This window comes from Trachypithecus francoisi, unplaced genomic scaffold (assembly GCF_009764315.1).
Source record: "Trachypithecus francoisi isolate TF-2019V2 unplaced genomic scaffold, Tfra_2.0 Lachesis_group11, whole genome shotgun sequence".
Classification (NCBI taxonomy): domain Eukaryota; kingdom Metazoa; phylum Chordata; class Mammalia; order Primates; family Cercopithecidae; genus Trachypithecus; species Trachypithecus francoisi.
In genome coordinates this window covers 48,313,493-48,337,643 of record NW_022681456.1, presented here as the reverse complement: position 1 = coordinate 48,337,643, position 24,151 = coordinate 48,313,493, and the positions used below count along the sequence as shown (strand labels likewise).

The 24,151-nt window shown below is 33.6% G+C and overlaps 1 protein-coding gene across 2 annotated transcripts in view; it reads left to right on the top strand.

Annotated features, from left to right (window-relative positions):
• Positions 1-24,151, top strand: part of LRRIQ1 (leucine rich repeats and IQ motif containing 1) — a 211,284-nt gene that overhangs the window by 172,304 nt on the left and 14,829 nt on the right. For both annotated transcript variants that reach the window (XM_033221137.1, XM_033221138.1), the window contains exon 24: positions 22,149-22,281. In XM_033221137.1, the coding sequence (XP_033077028.1) occupies positions 22,149-22,281 (133 nt within the window). The remainder of the gene's footprint in view (positions 1-22,148; positions 22,282-24,151) is intronic.

Sequence of the window (24,151 nt, the reverse complement as noted above, 5' to 3'; positions counted from 1 at the left end):
ATTGACAAAGTTATATGTGTCTGTATGTATATATATATATACACACACACACAAATATATTTAATACGTACAATGTGATTTTTTGAGGTATATATACATTGTGAAATGACTAAATCTAGCTAATCAACGCACTGTTTTGATTACTGTAGCTTTATATAGTAGGTTTTGAAGTTAGGCAATATCCATTGTCAAACAAAAAAGAAATGAAAGTTGAAAAGGAGTTCCTTAGAACTCAGAAATGACAAGAAAACAAATATAGTAAGTTATTGCTGAGAAATATCTATCTAGAGTAAGGAGGAAGGTGCTTCCGGGTACCTGCCAAAAGCAGTTAAAAAGCTTTCTGAGTTGAGACAGTTTAATTTCACACTTCTAGAAATTCACAATAATGCAGATATAAAGAACATACATTAACTAAAACAATAAAAAAACTAAACATCTCAGGAAATAAGCCATAAGAATGATAGTAAACAGAAATACAAACTACAAAATTAGCCTATTAGAATACTTAAGATAGTGGGTTGATCAGGTACAGAATATGAAATAAGTATCTTTAGTTTAATCAAATGCATACAAATTGATTTGATAATGTAATTAAGCAACGAGACAGTAAAATTAGAAAACTAAAAAAATAATGATTCTTAAAATGAAAACTACTATTGATATTAAAAACTCAAAGGATGGATTAAAGAAAGTTAGAATAATGGACCAAAAAAGTGAACCTGTTCTATTGTTACTATGCATTATCTATACAGTTATATATTAAATTCCAAAAACAGTACACTTTATTTGGGATTGTTATCTAATGTTATAAACTTGACATTTTATCAGGACTCACATGATCTAAAATACTGGCATTTTTCTATAGAGACTTAAGAAATGTTTTCTGTCTTCTGCTGCTATTACTCAAAAAGATATATTAGCAAGCATTCTTGACCCCTATAAACACATAGAACACTCAGCTATGGACTTAGATAATTTTAAACTCACCAGTTGCCTAAATATTGGCAACATAGTGAAAAAGGGACCAGTCTAAGATTTAGAAAAGGGTTCCTAATTTGTCACTCAATAGCTGTTGCATCCTGGATAAATCACTTAACTTTTCTTAATCTCATTTGAAAACAAAATATATCTATATTAGTTCGTTCTCTTGCTGCTATGAAGAAATACCTGAGATTGGGTAATTTATAAAGGAAAGAGGTTTAATTGACTGACAGTTCTACAGGGCTGGGGAGACCTCAGGAAACTTGCAATCATGGCAGAAGGGGAAGCAAACACATCCCTCTTCATATAGTGGCAGCGTGGTGAAGTGGTGAGCAAAAACAGGGAAAGCCCCTTATAAAACCATCAGATCTGGTGAGAACTCACTCACTATCAGGAGAACAGCCTGGAGGTAACCACTCCCATGATTCAATTACCTCCCATCAGTTTTCTACTACCATACGTGGGGATTATGGGAACTAAAATTCAAGATGAGATTTGGGTGGGGATACAGCCAAACCATATCAATCTGTGTATCTTCTCTTTATTTAAAAAAAGCATTTTTATTTGTAAGTTCATATGAGTATAGCTATAGTAAATATCTAAAGTTGATTTTCCAACCCTCAGGCTAGTAGTTAAACACTATGATTCGGAGCTCTGGTAAATATCTGTACCTAAGAAATTGCCTAAGATTTACTCTTAATATTTTGAGGTAACTGCCACAGAAGAAAAGAGTATGAGATGCTATTTCTTGAGCAACAAGAATAGTATCAGGGATTTTATGTATCTGATTGTATCTTCACAACATCCATGAAAAAAAAAATACAATTACCCTCATTTTTTGGAGATTGACACTAAAATTTTGAGCTTATGTAAGACTAACAAGAATTTGAACTTAGGTCTGACTCCAAAGCCCATGGTATTTCCACTTCATCAAGAAGCCATATTTTTCCATGAGAATCCTCTTAATGTCATTTTTCTTAATATGAAAATGAATGACATTTTAAAGTGTTCTTAATATGCTAGCTATAATAAAACAGAATTTATTTTTTCTTATGGATGACTTTAGAAAATAAGGAATAATTTTGAAATACAGTTTTTCATGTTTTTTTCCCAGAGGACTTTATATATTTCTACTAAATTTATTCAAATATTAAATTATGAGAATGACAAAGCACAATAAACATTCCAGTCCTAGGATATGATGTATGAATTGGTCAAAAACCACAGTATCCAATAGATCCATATTTTTCCTATGTAAGTACATTCTGAAGAATAGTTTTTTCACACATTTGGAGAATAAATATGTTTGTGACCATTTACAGCATATTTCTTGCCAATACTCACTGAAAAACTAATGTGATTTTTAGTTACATGTGTTTCCATGCTGCAAAAGGGTTATAAAACAGGGTGTTTTTGATATAAAGATAGTAGAATTTGTTGGATTTATTTTTCCATTTTTGTTTTCTTTTTTTAAACGAAAATGTAAATGTTTGGTTTAGTGTAATGGTTTTTTAAATTAGGAAAATAGTTTTATCAAGAGAAAATTTTTACAAATTGAACACTCAAGATCACAGATAGTAAATAGATTGGTTAGATTAACTACATCTATAGTGTTACTGTAGTCGGAATTCTAATAGAAGAAAGAAGCAAATCATTGGTTTCATATACAAAATGTACTTAGTGTTGGGAGACAGTTCTCCATGGGACTCTTGTGTTTCTGAACATTCTGGAAGTGTGGCATGTACTACCTTTTAGTTTCAGACTATGTTTTAAAAAATGTTTGTGTACTGAACAACCTTAGAAGATAAAGATAGTGTGTCCACTGAAGCTAAGGACAGATTTGCTTGCTGCTCAGCACTATAAGGATAATGTTTTCCTCTAGTGCAAAGGATAGCTTTTTTACAAGCAATTATAAAATATTTGAACTCCCTAAGCTTGGGATTTCTGAGCTATAACACAAACCCACCGTGTGCATGTTGTTTACCTGAACTCCTTCACTTTACCTTTGTAGAAATTGAGGGGCAAAGGAGACCCACACAAATATGCTGATGCTCATATTTCTTGCTTTGCTGTGAATAAAACTTTTTCTTACTGAATTAGGAGTCTTTCTTCTTTTTCAGCATTCATAAAACTATGCCATACTCATATCAACCTGAAAATAAGATAAAATCTCAAATCCTCAGAAGTTATGATATAGAAAAACTTTAAATTCACATCTTATATACCCAAGAATGGATACATGGAATCATAGAATGAATCATTCTTGCTTTATGAGTCGTTTTTAAGCAAATATATATTTTCCCATCTTTTTGACTTATTTACTTTGTGACATGCTCTTTGTAACCATAGGTGTATAATTATGGCTTCTTACTCATATAGTAGTTTTAAGGAATACCAATCTACAATATTTTAGGACTGTAATAATGTGTCAAACTTACCTAGGAGTGGTTGTGATTTTGGGATAGGTGTTATGTAAATTAGCACAAACAAGCCCTATCCCTAAAAACATGCCATTTTCTGTTGCAGAGAGAAAATATTGGAATCACACAAACTTTGGCTCAAAAATCAAAATTGCTATTTCCAAAGTTTGCATCCACCAGAAATAACAGCGACAGGTGTCTTTATATTTGCTGTATTCGAATGATTTCACGTCTTGCCTCACATATTGACATGTATTTTTCCTATTTTACAATTGATAAAATTAATATTTAAAATAGTAATAGTCACTTTCTTCCTCTTAGTACAGTTTCCTCTCCACCATACTGCAAGTTATGTTAAACTTTGATCATTCAAAAATAATGGGCAATATTTTAATAATATATTTCTTTTCTTACAGAGAATCACACTGGAAGCTAACTCTGTTTACCATTTCTTCTACTAGGTTAAGAATCATGCAGTTATATGTGGTCCTTTGACTTAAGAAAAGATGCTCTTAGTGATCAGATAAAAGGAAATAAAAGGTTTTTTAAAAATGGGGGCCAAGCATGGTGGCTCACTCCTGTAATCCCAGCACTTTGGGAGGCTGAGGTGGGCAGGTTGCTTGAGACTAGGAGTTTGAGACCAGCCAGAGCAATATGGCAAAAAAAAAAAAAAAAAAAAAAAACTCTACTAAAAATAAAACAACAACAACAACAACAATGACAACAAAACGTAGCCAAGTGTGGTGGCATGCACCTGTAGTCCCAGCTGCTTGGGAGGCTGAGGTGGGAGAATCACCTGAGCCCAGGAGATGGAGGCTGCAGATGGTGCTGAGATCACACCACTGCATTCCAACCTGGGTAACCAAGACCCTGTCTCAACAAACAAAAGCACCACAAAAAAGAAAAGAAAAGAACAGGGAAACTAATAGTGCAGAATTACTCTAGGCAAAGAAATGCACTATGAGTTTTATGATATACAAGAGAAATTTGGGACAGGACAAAAAATGTGAATTGAAAAGTGTATTAGTCTTTATAGCAATGTGTATTCTCACATTGTATTCTCACACTGCTATAAAGAATTACCTGAGACTTGGTAATTTATAAAGAAAAGGGGCTTATTTATAAAGAAAAGACTCACAGTTCCACAGTGTGCACTGGTAGCGTGGCTAGGGAGGCCTCAGGAAACTTTCAATCATGGTGCAAGGTGAAGGGGAAGCAGGCAAGTCTTACATGGCCAGAGAAGTAGGAAGACAGAGAGGTTGGTGGTTCCACAAACTTTTAAACAACCAGATCTTGAGAACTCACTATCTTGAAAACAGCAAGGGGGAAATCTGCCCCCATGATTGAATCACCTCCCGCCAGGCCCCTCCTCCAACATTGGGGATTATAATTCCATATGGATTTGAGCAGGGGTACATAATCCAAACCATATCAGAAAGCTAAAAAATAATACCGAACTTCTATTTTGAGGAAAGAAAGAAAACTCGATTAATACTCCTGCTGAAACAAACGTCAACAGAGAATATAACTTTAAAAACAATATTAAGATGTGAATTTATTTTAATATGATTTCAATTTGATAAAACCTCTATATACCTGGAAGAACTTGAAATATATCATTTCTAGCAGGGTACAGTGGCTCACAGCTATAGTCCCAGTAATTTGGGAGACTGAGGCAGTCGGATAGCTTGAGCCCAGGAGTTCAAAAGCAGCCTGAGCAACATTGTGAGACCCCCATCTCTACAAAATAATTTAAAAATTAGCTGGGTGGCGTGCACCCGGGAGGCGGAGCTTGCAGTGAGCCGAGATCGCACCACTGCACTCCAGCCTGGGCGACAGAGCGAGACTCCATCTCAAAAAAAAAAAAAAAAAATAGCTGGGTGTGTTGGTGACCACCTGTGTCCCAGCTACTCAGGGGGCTGAGGTAGGAGGATCACTTGATCCCAGGAGGTTGAGACTACAGTTGAACCATGTTTGAGCTACTTCCTCCAGCCTGGTCAACAGAGCAAGACTCAGTCTCCAAAAAAAAAAAAATCATTTCCGTAAAAATATATTTTCATTTATAAGAACATAGGGCATCATGTGTAAGAACCAAGAGAAACAATAGACATCGGAAAAAATATACAGACAACTTAAATATTATAATTATTGAGCACAGATTATAAGATATGTACGTCTACTTTGTTTAATGAATAAAAGCTAAGAATATGAATAGAAATATCTTCAGGGGAAAGCAGATTTGAGGAAAAAACTGAACGTAAATGAAAACAGAATAATTGAAATTAAAATCTCATTATATGGGTTTAACTGCAGATCAGTCAGAACTGAAGAAATAATAAATAATGTGAGTACTCATTATTCAGAATCTAGTGCAGAGAAGAAAAGAGATGAAAAAATTAAGAGATAAAAATATATAAAGAAAGTTAGAAATGGCTTATTTATTTTATTTATTTACTTTTTTTTTCTTTTTTTTTAATGAGACAAGTCTCCCTCTGTCACCCAGACTGGAGTGCAGTGGCACGATCATGGACTATAGACAAACACCACTCTGCTTGTTTTGTTTTTGTTTTTGTTTAATTTTTTGTATAGGTGGAGTTTCACCATGTTGCCCAGGCTGCTCTCGAACTCCTGGGTCCAAGCAATCTTCCCACCTTGGCCTCCCAAATCGCTGGGATTACAGGCATGAGTCACCATACCTGGCCTGGAGATGGTTTAAATTATTTCTAATTAGAGTTCTAGGAAGAGAGGAAAGATAGTATGAAGAAAAAGTAATCCCCAATAAGATAATGACTGGAAAATGTTCTTAACTGAATGAAAGACATCAGTTCATAGATTCAAGAAATTGAGTCAATCATAAGGAGGATAATTTTTAAAACCAATCAATAGCTAATTTGCCAATTACAATTTTTTTCTTTCCTCTCTTTGCAATTAAAATTTCAATAGAATGTTTGAAAAACAAAAGCCAACTCCACAGCTAAACTCATCAGAGTAAAACTGTATAGAGCAGAAAGGATACCTTAAAGTAATGAAATAAAAAGGAGACAAATTAACTTCAAAGAATTTATAGTCAGGCTGGGAACTGATGTCTTAAAATCAACAGAAGAGAGTAAAAGATCATCAATGATCTGAAAGTTGAATGAATGAAAGCGTATTCCCAACCTAGAATTTTATACTATGACAATATATAATAAAGACAAAATAGACATATTTTAAAATAAACAAAAACTGGATTTGCTACTAGCAGACCCTTCTTAAATACGTTTTTTTTAAATGGGCAGTCTTTTTGGCCAAAAAAGTCCCAGATGGAAGATCCAAGATGCAAGAATATAGAAAAATTAACTAAGAGGAAAATATGTTGGTGAAATCAAGCATAAATTAGAAATATGAATAACAATAATAATATTAAAGGTAATGTTACATGTAAGGAACACTGGAATATCAATATATAACTGAAGAGTGAAGCTAAATTGAGTCAAAATGTTCTATGATACTTTATTCTCTAGGAGGAGAGAAAAATGGTTAATTTTAGATTATGTTTAAATTCCATTTATATATGGAATATATATATGTTCCATAAATATATGGAATATATTTATAATATATATTGAATGTGTGTGTGTATGTGTATATATAGAGAGACAGAGAATTCTAGGGTAAAAACTCAATGAGTTGGTTAAAACAATATTACTGCCACACTACTAGAAAGAAATCAGTAGAAAGAAAATAAGTACTCTATTGAATTTGGAATCAAGAAAGTGAAGAAAAAGAACACAGTACAGAGAGGGCATATAGAAGGCACAGAATGAGATTGTATACTTAAACTCAAAATGTAAGTACTTAAATTACACATAAATGATTAAATAGCCCAGGTAGCAAATAGTAATTGTTTGTAGATTTAAAAAAAAATCGAAGAGACAAACTTAAGCTATAAGTGTACAATAGGTTCAAATGCAGAAAGATAGAAAAAACATGCCACAAAAACTCTAACAACAGCAACAAAAAAAGCTGGTGTTCTTATATTTATATAAGAAAAAAATACACATTGGGGGTAAAAAAACATTGCTAAACATAAAGAGCAGAATTTCAAAATAAATAAAAATTTCTATTTACTAGAGAGATGTGATACTTTTAATAAACTAGTATAACACAACCTCAAAAATAAGGCAAAAATTAAAGCATAATAAGAAGTAACAAATTCCACAACTATTTTGGATGATTTTAAGGACATTTCTGTCACATCTATATTACACATACTCAAAAAATCAATAAGGGACAGGCTTTGATAAACTGGTTTGATAAAATTTTCCTAAAATGCTTATATAGAACATTCAACAGTAGGAAAATGTACCTTATCCTTAGGCCCACGTAGGACTTTTACCTAACTTGAACTTATACTGGGCTTAAGTCAGGTATCAAAAAATATCTTTAGGATTAAAATCTTATGCAGGGTGTTTTCTGAATACAATGCTAGTAAACTATAAATCAATAATACCAATATAACTAGAGAATCATTTTATTGGAAGTTAAAGAACACTTAAAAACTTATGAGTAGAAGAAATCATAATGTTTTTAAAAGTAACAATAACAAAAACACCACATATTGTAGAGAACAATAATTAATGAAATAGAAAAAAATGTAATAAAATGTATCAATAAGGCCAAAATTGTTTGAAAAGACTAGTAAATGTGATGCAGCCATGACAAGTTTGATCATGAAAATAAGAGAAAAAACATGAATAACTAGTATCAGGAATAGAAAAGGAGTAGATTGGCAGATGATACCAACTGTAAAGCTTTAATAAAATAATATTTTGAACAACTTTACGTCAATACATTTGAAAATTTGGAGGAAATTTAAAAACCTAGAAAAATACAATTTGCCAAACTGGCCCTATTCTTAAACTAACTCTATGAGTAAACAATCATAAGGAAAAGAAATGCAACCAGTAATAATATTTTTTAATCAAATACTGAAGAATACATCTAACAAGAGATGCATAAGACCTTATGAAGAAAATCATAAAACTTTACTGAAAATAATAAAGAAAAGCTTTAAGTATATTTATAAATTGGAAGACTAAATATTAAAGAATTAAGTCTTTCCAAATTAACTTATGGCTACAATCTCAATTAAATCCCACAAGGTGTTTGTTTATGGAAGCTGACAAGCAGAATCTAAAATTTGTATGGAAAGTCAAAATCCACAAATAGCCAATTACACTCAACAAAGATAAAGTGGAAGAATCCGCCGTATAAAGCACCATAACTTATTATAAAACTGCATTAAATAAGACGGTGGATATCGTGTGCTATGGTATGATATGGTGGTAATTGTGTGGTGGATAGACAGGACAGGGAAAGGTAAGATATAAAGTATAATAGCATAGAAAACGGCAATGGGAGAGCCAAGACAGAGGCCCATACATATAATGTTTAGTTGATATTGTTATAGAGGTTGCTCCAAATCAGTGAGGAATAGGTAGGGTTTTCTAAAATCTTATTATAAAGTTAGTTATCTATATTAAAATAAGTTATTCTACGTACTTAAAGAAGACCTAACTGTAAGAAGAAAAAATATATAACTTACAGAAGGTAATATGGAAGAATATATTCATAAACTTAGATATGTTATTTTGTTAAAAATATTCAAAAAGTACTAGTCATATTAATAAATATATACACATTATAATTAAGAACCCCATACATCAAAAGATGACATAATAGTAGTGAAACAGCAGCCACATAGAGAAGGTATTTGTTGCACATAACCAACAAAGCACACATATCCAGTATAAATAATTCTGAGGAAGCATTAAAATAGAGACAGTTTAAGGGAAAAATAAACAAAACAGGCAGTTTTAACGTACATTTTATAAAAGAAATCCAAATAACTCATGAACATATAAACAAGTGCCAAATCTCATTTGCAAGCAGAGAAAGGCTAATTAAAACTGCAAATTTAAAAACAAACAAACAACAAAGAAACAAGAAAAACAGCCTAACAGAACTTAGTATTATAGAGGACAAGAACCATTGAAACTCATATTTTGTTAATTGGAATATATTATAATTTGGTGTAACCATTTGGCAAACAACTTTGACACTCCAGTAGAGTTGAAGATATGCATACCCTATCATCCTTCAGGTGACACTCATAGATATTTGCACCAGAGGAAGCCTTGCACAGGGATGGTCAGGGCAGTGTTGTTCTTTTCCTTTTTAAATTTTAAGTTCAGGGGTACAAGTGCCAGTTTGTTACATAGTTAGACTTGTGTAATGGGGGTTTGTTGTACAGATTATTTTATCATTCAGGCATTAAGCCTAGTACCATTAATTATTTTTCCTGATCTTCTCCCTCCACCTACCCTCCAACCTCCAGTAGGCCCCAATGTATGTTGTTCCTCTCTGTGTGTCCATGTGTTCTCATTTAGCCCCTACTTATAAGTGAGAACAAGCATTATCAGGTTTTCTGTTTTTATGTTATTTTGCTAAGGATAATGGCCTCCAGTTCCATCCATGTCCCTGCTGAAATGACAGAAGTAGGATGCAAGTGTTCTTCTTAATAGCCCAAAACTGGAAACAACCCATGTGGCCAACAACAATGGAATGGATAAGCTCTAATACATTCATATAGTGAAATATAGTACAGCAATAAAAAAGAACCATATCTACACACAGCAACGCAGATACATTTTACAAACAATATTGAACAAATGAAAACAAAACAATACCTACAGAATTGTTCTATCTATGTATAGTTCAAAAGCAAACAAAGCTGCAATATAGTGCTTAAACATGTATGTGCTAAACATTATAAAGGAAGTCAAGAAAGTCAAGGTTATAAGCTTAACTATAGTAGTTGCCATTAAGAGAAGTAAGACCTTTTTTTAAAAAAAATTACTTTAAGTTCTGAGGTACATGTGCAGAACATGCAGGTTTGTTACATAAATATACATGTGCCATGGCGGTTTGCTGCACCCATCAACTTGTCATCTACATTAGGTATTTCTCCTAATGCTATCCCTCTCTTAGCCCCCCACCCACTGATAGGCCCCGGTGTGTGATGTCCCCATCGCTGTGTCCATGTATTCTCATTGTTCAGCTCCCACTTATGAGTGAAAACATGCAGTGTTTGGTTTTCTGTTCTTATGTTTGTTGAGAATGATGACTTCCAGCTTCATCCATGTCCCTGCAAAGGACATGAACTCCTTTTTAATGGCTGTATAGTATTCCATGGTAAATTAGGAGAGATTTTTGAGCAGGACATCTGGTATGCAGACAGTGTTCTATATTTTGAAATGATCAGAGAAATATTTTTATGACATTTCATTTATATAATTGTAATTTACATATAATTTAATATATAATTTATATAATTATATTTCATAGCATATTTATAAATCTTGAAATTGAATATATACATACTATATATAAAATTGTGTGTCTGTGTTATATTTCAAAACAAAATAATTAAAAATAGCTTTCAAAAATTAATATTTACATTAGTAATAGTTTAAAGCTAAAAAGTAATTTTTGAATGTGGACCTATAATTCCGGCCTGTATTGTCTCATTTCTCCACAAGAATATGAGTAGATAAGGACTGCTTTTACCTATTTTCAAATTAAACATGAAATTCCTGTAAAAAGGACCTCATTCATTTACAAATGAAATTCTGCTATGTAAAATAAGTCTGTCTTTCTAAAAATAGTACAACAAAAGATAAAACTTTGACATTAATAAATTCAACTGGAAAACTCTAAAATATTCAGCCAGTTATAGGGATAATTGCTTAATATTGTTGCCTATGGAAAATAGTAACTTTAGAACCAGGTTTATTACTTTCTAATATGTTGACATGCAAATTGTGAAAGTTATTTTTAATTATTGCTTTGCATAATGCAAGCAGTATTTTCATGTATATTCAGTATTCCATATGAAGTTATCTCTGTATGTGAAACTTATCTATATAATTCAGTTTGACAAATACAGAAATTATCATAGGCAGAAGTGTATAATAAAATGATATAAATGCACATAATGGGAATTTCATTATGAACATATAGACTTATGTGCTATGAGCATTTCTGTTATATAGCTATGTAATGATATAAAGTATGTTTTACTGAGTTATTCAAGCTTCTACCACTAATATATCAACTAATACACTTATTGGTTTCTTTTGAAATAAAAGTAGCAAAGGAAATAAAACCACCTACTTATCCCTCAATTAATAAATATACATAAATCAGTAGAATTAGAAATACATTTTTATCAATGAGTAAAAACCTTTAGATAGAGCAGGGACCAGAAATATATATATAAATATATATATATATTCTATATGTAATATATATTATATATTATATATAAATATATATAATATATATAGTATGCATATATATGTAATGTGTTCATACACACATATATATATGTGTGGCAGTAATATTTATGTGGCCACTATGACCATGTTATTCTGAAAGCCAACCTACTGACATCATTAGATGCTCCATTATGCTATTGAGTGAGCCCTAGTTTGGATGACCTACTATATTAACACTCCCTGAGGGAGTCTAGGTTGGATAGAGGAATATTTTTCAAGGATAATTAAATTGAGAGGGTGAAACAGGAGAGAATCATGTCAATGGAGTCTCCTTCATGGTTATTACTAATTGATAAAAGTAATTTGTAATAACTTAAAATCAATTAAGACCATCTACTCTTCTTGTGCAAATGGATTTTTCTTTTTAAAGACACACTAAAATCCTTATATATTATGAAATGAAATACATTAAAAATACGGATTACATATTTAGAATTCTGGTAAGGAGTACTTCCTGGACTCACCCTCCAGAAAATTTTTCTGGCTAGTTTTGTGTTAATCATCAATCTTTCCCTCCTGTGAGTGACCCCCTAGAACCCCAAAGTTGACCTGAATTTAGAGTAAGTCCTGGCCTTTGGCAATTGAGATAGCATTAAGGCTACGCATGATGGAATTCATTTTACTTTTTAAAATAAAAGATGGTAATATGGCTAGTAAATCCTTACTATATGTTAGGTACCCTGTGTGTTCATTTTATGGTATTATTTACGTTTTAAAAGGAGAAAACTGAGACGAAGAGAAGATAAATAATTTACTCAAGATTACACAGCTAGTAAGTGAAAAAGCCAACTTCCTATGTACAATTTCATTGCTGGGCAGATACAAAGATGGTTAAGGTACAGACCCTAGTTTTACAGATTGAATTAATTTATTCTCTAACGAATTTCCTGTAAGTCAGAATTCCAGGACCTCTTGTAATGGAAAATGAGGCAGTGTGACAGCCTCATGGGAAACAATCATAAATTCCATGGCTACTGGTTAGTTCTAAAAGCAATATCCTATTAACATCTACATTAGTGTTTCTCAGAAATAGATAAATACCAGGACAGAGAAAGAATTAGTATTACTGATCTTTCCTTTTGCATTCAAGCTTCAAAACAACTTGGCATAACACTGTTACTAGTCCTGTTATTTAAAACTTTGGTATTTTGTTTCTCTTAAATTTTTGCATTGATTTTTAGATATTACAGTAAAATATTATTTATCTTAATTACTGAGTTTTTTTGCACTTTCTTAAATGTTATGCCTAAAGCAAGTACCTCAATTGTCCCACTCACCTTACTCTAGTCTCAGCCCTAGTTATAGCAAACATGGAGACACAATACATGTTAATGTATATATGACTTGAGCAACCTAGGACTTTCCTGAGTTGTGTGATTCTCTGGAAATAAACCAAAGAATCACCCTTTACGTAGTATTTGGTACTGCACTGTAGAGATATTAGTGAGGAAATTTAGCCCAGCTAAGCAATATACATGGCAAAACGTATTTCATTTAATGTGGAATTGTTTATAAGTTGAATACAGAATATTTATTACAATTGGTTAATAAACACAACTGTAGTTGATTTTTTAAAGATATTTCTGCTATTCTAGAGGGATTCAGCTAAATCTATTAATTCCATGATATCAAAAATGTGTCTTGCAAAATCTAAATATTTTCAAAGATATAATTTAGTAACTCATTTTTATTTTTCTTTGCCTTCATAAAAGTTATTCATATACTTTATGTACTATTCCATCTCCCAAATGGACCAATTTTGAGAATTAATTCAAATGTCAGAAACTAGCACATAACTTTCATTCTAGTTTTTTTTTCCCCTCTCTGCCATAAACTACAGTGAAATATGTAAAGGAGTGATTGGTGCTGATGTTAGCCTTTGACCTTACATATAGGTTTGGCACTATTCCCAAAGTTTCTGTTTTTTAAACTTTTACACCAACAATCCTCTTTATTCATGAAGTCGTTTTTTCTGAGTGATCAATTACATATATACTTAAATATATTTTTAAAGAATAGGGATGTTGCTTGTCATACACAAATGGCTCTTATAGAGTTACTGGTTTCATGCCAATGCTGTCAACTTTCCAACAACAGAATGGATTGGTTAAGGAAGAAACCATAAACAGCCTATCAACAAGTATTTATACAAATGTTAATGAAATTAAAATCTTGTTAGTGTAACATTTATGCCAAATTCCATTTTTAGTTGTGCTTTATTTGTGAGGTATAATGCAATAACTTATTTTAGTAAACACGTACAGACCACTTTTGCTTTATTGTGTAAATCAAAATTTTAGTATTGCCAACATAAGATACATAGAATTAGCCATTTATCAAAGTTACCAAAAATATTTCCATTTCATGAAGAAGTGTTTTTCTGAGCCACAACTATGTCCTCCAAAAACTTTTGGTAAAGAAATGAACTCATCTCTATTCATGAAACCAAGAGTCTTTTATTATATTACTGAGAAAAGCCATTAAGGGAAAAGAAAATAGTCATGGGAAAGTTGCCATACGTATTAAAAATGTAGTTAGCTTATTTTTCTGTGCCTTAAATGATAACTGAATCTTAATCTCCCTCACTTTAAGATATTATGTTATATTGAAAATTTAGAAAACTGATTTATTTGAAGCATATGAGTTTAATGAACACTTTTGTTGTGCTTTTCATGAAGAAAAGAATAATATTTCCATTAATTTAGAAAATACTTCATTTCTTTTGGTGAACTTCTTAAAACTAATCTACTTTCCTCTATGATTGAGTATATTTCAAACATTTTATAAAGTAATTTTATATGAATGAGTAGTGTTTCTTTTTTTGGTATTGTGTTTTATTTTTATTTAATTTTATTTTTTGAGACAAGGTTTCACTCTGTCGCCCAGGTTGGAGTGCAGTGGCATGATCCTGGCTCACTGCAAACTCCTCCCCCTGGGTTCAAGCAATTCTCCTGCCTCAGCCTCCCTATAGTAGTTGGGATTACAGGCGAGCAATACCACACCCGGCTAATTTTTGTATTTTTAGTAGAGATGGAGTTTCACCATGTTGGCCAGGCTGGTCTCGAACTCCTGACCTCAGGTGATCCGCTTCCCTCAGCCTCCCAAAGTGCTGAAATTACAGACGTGAGCCGCCGTGCCTGGCATGGTTTTGTGTTTAATTCTGTACCTTTAGTTGCTAATTTTTATCCCAATCTAATCTTAACCTTCAAAGCTGAAGTTTCTATTATAATAAGTTAATCATGTTTAGACATGTGTTATCCTCCACAATGCACGGGTTTGTCCACATGCTAAAAACCTACAAATTCTAGTTCTACTTTTCTCAGGGTACTGAGACAACATTAACCAACTGTGGTAATTATTATTTCATTTCACAAATATTTTTGAGCACCATCCTACTATGTACCACTTAAAGAGATTATATTGTGTTAGATTGGTGCAAAAGTAATTGTAATTTTTGCCCTTGATAATGGTAGGAAAGCAGACACTTAGATAAGAAAATAGAATACAATGTAATGAATGCTGTCATGGGGTATCTATACGGTTCTTTGGAATGAGCATACCTAACCTAATTTAAATAAGAAATGCAGTGTTGGATGATCAGGGAGCTTACCCCAAAGAATGTAAGTTCTAAACTGAGACCTAAAGACCTGAAGCAGGAATACCCTTGGCAAAGTGGATAGTCCCAAGCATAGAAGAAGACAGTATGGGCAAAGGTCTGGGGGCAAAAGAGAACATTTGGGGTAACCACTCTATGCCTGGGGGATTGAGACAGGAACCTAACAGAAGTGTCTGAAGATATAAAGTAAGACCTATACATTATGCAAAAAAAAATACTTTGAATATTATCTAAAGACAGTGGAGAACCAGGAATTTAACCTATGAGATGGCACAATTAGATTTGTATTTTAGCAGGATCATTTGCGGTATGGAGATATATCTGTGGGAGGAAGACTAAAAGCAGAGGCCAGTTAGAAGGCTGTTGTAGTAATTCAGAAGAAACAATTGTAGCCTGAATTAAAAATAGTGGCAGTGGGAATGGAGGAGATTTAATAGATTTAACATAGATGGTAAGATATGCAGTTGGAAGGTGAGAAAGAATTCTGGTTCAGTACCACACTGTTTCCTCAGTTGTAAATTAATGATAGTGATAGCATTATAGAAAATTTAGGAAAAAGTTAAATAATAACCATGAGTTCAAATTTTTGACATGCTTGAAGTATCTGTTGGATATATAAGTGAGGAGTCTTTGAATACATGTCTCAGAAGAAAATAAAGATGACAATTGAAGAATTTGAATGCATATCATTATACAGAGAGAGTATAGCCTAAAAATAAAATGGGACCAAGAAAGAACTCCAGAGAATAATCCTGAGATTGAAAAAGATGGCAAGGGAAGAGGGGCCCTTGGAATAGACCAGGGTTTAGCCAAAGGATTGAGAATAAAAACATGGAGAAGGTAATGAATCCAGGGAAAACAACCCTTTCAAGAAGGAGGGAGTGGATAATAGTGAATAATACTATGGAGAAGTCAGTAAGATATGAACTTCAAAAAGTCCCCCAAATTTAGCATTATGATCATTTTGATGTGCACAGTTCCATTGAAAGGGTGTTGGGAGAAAGCCATAATGCAGACGGCAAGTAAGTCAACAGAGACTAATCTTTGTCTTCAAGAAGCTCATCTGATTAGGGAAGGAGAGAGAGAAGAGTCACTGGAGGGGAATGTAAAATGTCAATCTTAAGATATGCTGAAAATAGAGAAGAAAAGGGAAACTGATGGCAAGGGATTCTAGATTATATGGAAGGATTGGGATCTGGTGCATAGTTTAAGGTGTTGGGTTTAAGAGGAAGGAAACCTCTTCTGTTGTGACAGGTCAGAAAGGTACCCTTACACATACATATATCACCACATATAAGACTGCTCACTCACGTTCAGAATGGGGCCTGAAGTAAAATGGTTGCAATTGTGAAAGAATGAAGGAACCAGATTAGTAGATTACCCAGGAGGTGGACTAGTTCTTATATCTGATTAGATATTTGTACTTAAAAAATAAGTAGCCAAGGCCGGGCGCGGTGGCTCAAGCCTGTAATCCCAGCACTTTGGGAGGCCGAGACGGGCGGATCACGAGGTCAGGAGATCGAGACCATCCTGGCTAACACTGTGAAACCCCGTCTCTACTGAAAAATAGAAAAAACTAGCCGGGCGAGGTTGTGGGCGCCTGTAGTCCCAGCTACTTGGAGGCTGAGGCAGGAGAATGGCGGTAAACCCGGGAGGCGGAGCTTGCAGTGAGCTGAGATCCGGCCACTGCACTCCAGCCCGGGCGACAGAGCGAGACTCTGTCTCAAAAAAAAAAAAAAAAAAAAAGTAGCCAATATTGACTACAGACTGACTAATCTGCGTTACTTCGGAATCCAGGAGGAAAAAACATACTTTAGTAGGATGATGATGGTAAAGACAAGTTGTGATTTTGAAGTTCAGGTGGAAATATGAGATACAAGAACAGGAATAAGATAGAGGTTGGTGATACCTAGTCCTCTCAGCTGTTAGCTCTATGAGATAAGAAACTATGCCAATCAGGTTGACTGTTATCAGAAGCTAGCACAGTGCCAGATATAGAGTGGGAACTGACTCTTAGGTACTTGTAAAACTGGGAGCACCAACATCTAAAGGAATCTAAAAAGGATCCTGAAGGGAGGGAATACTTGATGTCTGGTGTCCGAAAGGCCTGCAGAAAAAAAAGAGTTGTAAGACAAAGGAAGTGGTCTGGAATCCAGCAGTGAGGTCAATGAAATTACGGAATGAATATAATTGTTAGATAAGCCAGTTTCAGGCCATCTTACAATATCTCATAGTGATATTATTTGTGAAAAACAAAATATTGGAAGAGTGTCCAATTTGTCCTTGAAATCCTCTTATATCTCATGCAGTTTATAGAATTGGGAAATACCTATAAATTATGAAAGGAAAGTAGCCTATAGTTTAGAAGATTTGGGGCAAATATATAAATTTGTATGCCTACTGAAAAAGAAAATTGCCCCTTTTGAAAATAGAGTAGAAACTAAAATCAACCAATTGTCAGGGGAAAATATTTGCACCAGTGATAACAGAAAAATAATTATAAATAGTCAAAAACAAAAAAGGAAACTAGAATCCAGTAGATAATTGAAGGAAACAAAAAAGATATTTTACAATGTACAAACTAAAATTATTAAACAATTATAATGTTCCATTTCACTAGCAAAGATGTGTAAATTAAGACCATAATTAGTGTTGTTATCAAATTATCAGCAGTTTAAAAATATTTGCTCTCTTGCTGTTGACAGGGACTGAGTAAAATAAGCAATCTCATAAAGTATGTTATTAGTGAGACCTTTTAAAACCATTTGACAATATAGATTACATCAAATTCTTCAAAATATTTATACTATTAGATATTTTATTTTTAATTCCATCTTTTAAAATGGATTAATTATTTATGCAGACAACAAACATATGAAAAAAACTCATCATCACTGGTCATTAGAGAAATGCAAATCAAAATCACAATGAGATACCATCTCATGCCAGTTGGAATGGCAGTCACTAAAAAATCAGGAAACAACAGATCCTGGAGAGGATGTGGAGAAATAGGAACATTTTTACACTGTTGGTGGGAGTGTAAATTAGTTCAACCATTGTGGAAGACAGTGTGGCAATTCCTCAAGGATCTAGAACTAGAAATGCCATTTGACCCAGCAATCCCATTAATGGGTATATACCCAAAGGATTACACATCATTCTGCTATAAAGACACATCCACACGTATGTTTATTGCAGCACTGTTCACAATAGCAAAGACTGATATCAACCCAAATGCCCATCAATGATAGACTGGATAGAGAAAATGTGCACATATACACCATGGAATACTATGCAGCCATCTGAAAGGATGAGTTCATGTCCTTTGCAGGGACATGGATGAAGCTAGAAACCATCATTCTCAGCAAACTAACACAGGAACAGAAAACCAAACACCGCATGTTCTCACTCATAATTGGGAGTTGAACAATGAGAACATACAGACAAAGGGAGGGGAACATCACACAGTGGGGCATGTTGAGGGGTGGGGTTTAGGAGAGGGATAGCATTAGGAGAAATACCTAATGTTGATGATGAGCTGATGGGTGCAGTAAACCACCATGGCACGTGTATATTTATGTAACAAACCTGCACATTCTGCACATGTATCTCAGAACTTAAAGTAAAATTTAAAAGAGATAATTAAAAATCTATTATATAGTAAGTTGGTAGATCATAGTACAAAACCATGCAAATTATATCTGAGTTTTCTATTACATATAATATATTTATTATAATACTAACTGAAAAATAGGATATGAAGAATACATATAATTACAGTCAGCCTCTCATATCCATGGGTTCTGCATCTGTAGGTTCAACCAACTGCAGATAAAAAAAATTTTTTAAATGCACTTACGCTGAACATGTACAGATTTTTTCTTTTATTATTTCCTAAGAAAATTAGTATGATAGTTTATATTGATTGCATATTATGAGTAATCTATAAATGATTTAATGTATCTAGGAGGATGTTCACAGGTTATAAGCAAATGTCATTTCATATCAGGGACTTGAGCATCCACCAATTTTTGTATTCAAAGAAGGTCCTGGAACCAATTCCTTATGGGTACTGAGGAACAACTATGTGTGTAAACTAAAGTCAAAACAAAACAAAACAAAAATGTGAAAACAGCTACAAGTAAATGCCTTTATATATTAACCAGCAGTTGTCTTGATAATGATGTTTGCAGATTGTCTTTTCTTTGACTTTTTACTTCCTAAATTTTCTATAATGAGTATTTATTATTTTTATAATAAAAGTTCAAAAATGTTTAAATAAAATTACTCAAGGTTGTGTTTTGAAGTAAAAAGCACATATAAACAGTAGTAACTGGAGGATAGCAAGAATCAAAAGAAGGCATTTTTCGGCCGGGCGCGGTGGCTCAAGCCTGTAATCCCAGCACTTTGGGAGGCCGAGACGGGCGGATCACGAGGTCAGGAGATCGAGACCATCCTGGCTAACACGGTGAAACCCCGTCTCTACTAAAAATACAAAAAACTAGCCGGGCGAGGTGGCGGGCGCCTGTAGTCCCAGCTACTCGGGTGGCTGAGGCAGGAGAATGGCGTCAACCCGGGAGGCGGAGCTTGCAGTGAGCTGAGATCCGGCCACCGCACTCCAGCCTGGACGACAGAGCAAGACTCCATCTCAAAAAAAAAAAAAAAAAAAAAAAAAAGAAGGCATTTTTCTTAGGTTAATAATATAGGGAATTGGTGCAAGACCCATAGAAGTAGCAAGGAACTGTGGATAAAGGGATTAACGTTCTGCAGGCAGAAGGATGCTTCTTCTGATATTGAAAGGAAGGAATTACTGGGCAGCCTAACTGGAAACTGGTAAGTATCCGTTAATTAATCCAGGTCACCCTTATTCTTCCTACACAAGTTGCTAAAAGTAAGACTTCTGCAAGCTTCCAAGAATAAATGTTACTTTCTCTTCCTCAGTAACAGGAGTAATTCTGAAATGATTTTGCTGAGACAGAACCACTTCCTCTAACATTTGAATTGCAGTATTTTCAAGTACATCCAGCCAATTTCACCACTATGCTTGTTCTGTTTCTTACACTGAGCTCATGCCAATCTACCAATTTATGCCTTGGGGTTAAAATGGTTAATAAGAATTGGATCCTTATGATGAAACTTCTCCTTTTTACTCAGGAATTGTTGTTTAGAACTTTAGCTAAGTTCTGATGTAAAACCACTTAGAGTTTATGAAGTGTTATTGTAGAATTGAGGAAAGCTTTCCAGAATGAGTACTTTAAAAAGTGACCATTGCAAGTATATGCCACTATTTTTAAGAACAGTAAGACTGAGATTATTTACGTTTTAACTAAAAGTTCACTTATTACAAAAGGATTCTCTCCATATCAGGAGTAGGTGAGTTTCAAGTCTTGGACTCAGTTGATCATCAGGGTCACTGAGTCATCACTGTTCTCAGTCACTGTGCTGTCCAACATCTGGCCTGGTCACTCCAGGAAACCAGATCAGTAGCTAGGGGTTTTGCTAGAATAGAGACCCAATGCAGTGTGTAGCAATGCCAAATCTTCCCTTTGTTTGAGTGTGTTTTATAACTTTTGTATAATTATAAGGCTATTTATGAAAATGGAGTCTGCTGATGGATTCAACAACCAATCCCCTCATGTGAAGCAATTGTTCCTCTAATTGTAGCAACTATGGAAGAGTTGGCCTAAGTTCAGGTTTCAAGGCCTGAAGTCATTTTAGAAATATAAGGTGGCATAAGAAGCAATAGGAACTTTGCTAAGTAACGGAGTTTTAGACACTCAAAGCATCCAGATTTTAAGCTTTCCAGAGACCTGGTTTCAACATCTGTTTAAATTGAAAACTAGAGTCATTTCACTAATTATAATAGTAACTTTTAAGGAAGAAAGACATGTTAGATATATCATCCTCAACATATTCTGAATGACACATGCTAAGCTTGTGTGTATGTGTATGTGCACGTACGTGCACAGGGTATTCAAAATAGGTTTTGCACCATGCTTTGTTTTCCAAACAACTTGCAAATATGTAGACTTCTTCTGTACAAACATCTATAATGAAAGAATATTCCAAAGTAATAACTTGACATTTTAAACATCAGGTTTTTAAAATACAGGATTGTTCTGAGCTGATTACTATGATTTAGGTTTTAAGAGGTGTCTCCCTCTGGTATACTTTCAGTCAAGTTTATGAAGCCAACAAGCCCCATATCAAAAATGAAGCAGTCTAGAAGATCAAGTCCATGGAGGAAGGCTTTAAAACTAGTCTTCAGTGTAGCTCCAGAATGCATGAAATACTATAGTAGCTTACACAGAGCAAGCTCAGTTTTATGTAAATGAAAATTCAGGTTCAAATACACTCAATATAATTTGTAAATTCTCCATATGGATAAGAGTGGTATAAGAACAATTAGACTTCAATCCTGAAAGGACAGATAGGGAACAGATGTTTTTATATTAGAAGAATTCTACAAGGCACCAAAAAATAACTCTCTGATTTTTCTAATTAAAAACTCAAAAACAAACCCTATGAATGGTGATTGATTTTAAGTATGTTTTTCAAAATAGATGGGTTTGAAACTTAAGCAGGAAAAATAGTTAATCTGTGACTGACATTACTTTTCTTACAGATTTAGTTCTCATAAGTTAGTCATTTTTTACTTTCTTGTGATAAAATGTTTAGCACAGATGGAACTGGTTGGCTGAAGTTTGATCTCTTTAAATAACAAATACACATTCCATATTTCTTTCACAGGTATAGAAGAAGATCCTGTCCACAAAGATACCACTGCAAATGAAAAATTAGAAAGGAATAGAGAATATACATACCAATGGCTTCACACACAGGTTGAGGTTCATGGAACAACTAATTCCGGAAATATGAAATGGTGAGGTCATTTCCTCTAAATTAGATTTTTGTATTGTAAACACATCTTGAAAATTGAAACCTAGGTTAATTGTGCTAAAACAAACATGACTTTATAGCCAAAGGCCAATACACTACGTTGTCAGGTAATAAAAAGGCCTTTCATACAGAATAGATTTAATTACTCCTTCTATTTTTCACCCTGAAATGTTTGGGGACAACTCTATTCTGTAATGCTTGAAACCAACAGATGAGCCACAAAAATCATTCTACTCTATAAAGTAAAAAATGTGGTATTCATTAAATGTTTTTAGATATCATGTATATTGTAGGTTGTGTTTTATTTTGCTTTATTTTTGTTATTTGTAAGTTTGACCGTTAAAATTATAATTCAACCCTGTGGCTGTCATGTAACTCATTTCAGTGATGCCCCAAAGCTTCAGTTTCCTCTTTCATAGAGAGATAATAATTATAACTCATGACGTACAGGTGAGCTACAAGGTTGAAGATATCAAATGTTTATATTCCCTAGCAACAAGGTACCTTAAATCTAAAAGTTGCTTAGTTAATTTTTGTTATATTAATGTATGTACCATTTTGCTAGGGCTGCCATAACAAAATACCAGATTGGGTAGTTTAAACAAGGGAAAATTATTTTATCTCAGCTCCAGAGGCTACAAGTTCAAGATCAAGGTGTCAGCAGGTGCAGTATCTTTGGAGACCTCCTTTGTTTGCAGATGGCTACTTTCTTGCTGTATCCTCACATTGTCATCCCTTGGACTGTGTTGTCTTTGTTCTAATCTTCTCTTCCTACAAGGACACCAGTGATATTGGATTAAGGCACACCTATATGATCCTATCTACCTTAATTACTTCTTTCAGATCTCTAAGTACAGCCATATTCTGAGGTACTAGGGGTTGGAACTTCAACATACGCATTTTAGGGGACAGAATCCAGCCCATAGCAATATGATATAAAGGATATATATGCATCCTGAACCAAAGTTTTAAGGAAATAAAAGTCCAGAGATGATATTTTTACATAGATTTTCAAGATTTTTGTTTTAGCTACATATATCCACAAGGAATAAAAATGTTATTATAGGCATTTATCAAAAATGTAAGCCAATATTGAATATAAATATAAAGACAATTTTAGAAATATTTTCAGGCATAGTGGGTAGTAACTGTTTCACATGAGTGTCAAACACACAAACAAAAACCTGTAATTATTACAGTTAAAACTTAGTTTAACAGCAAGTCAAAATAGGTTTAAAACAAATTTCTTTTAATAATATATATAAATGCAACTTTAATATGTGATCAGTTTTATCTAATTCATTTAAAAATATGAAAAATCATATAAAAATAAAAATAAAACTTTATGATCTGAATTAGGTCAGATTTTAATGTGAGCAGAAAAGTAGGAATAAAGGCATCGGTATTTGAGAATTTTTATCTTACTAATTATTCAAATTAATGTAAGGACAATTTATTTTATGTTGTTATTAATCAATTGAATTAATAGGGTAGTATCTTTGTCTGTTTTGTGTTGCTATAATAGAATAGCTCAGACTGGGTAATTTATAAAGAAAAGAGGTTTAGTTAGCTCATGGTTCTGCAGGCTGAGTTGTTCAAGGAACATGGCACCAGAATCTGCTTGGTGTCTGATGCTGGGTCACAACATGGTGGAAGGTCAATGAGGAAGTAGACTCATATGAAGGGGCAAAACCCACGGGGTATACTGGCTTTTCAACAACCATTCTCATGGCAACTAATCCAGTCCTGCCAGAACTAATCCAGGCTAACAAGAACAAGAACGCACTCACTGCAAGAATAGCATCAAGGCATTCATGAGAGGTAACCACCGTCGTGACCCAAACACCTCTTCA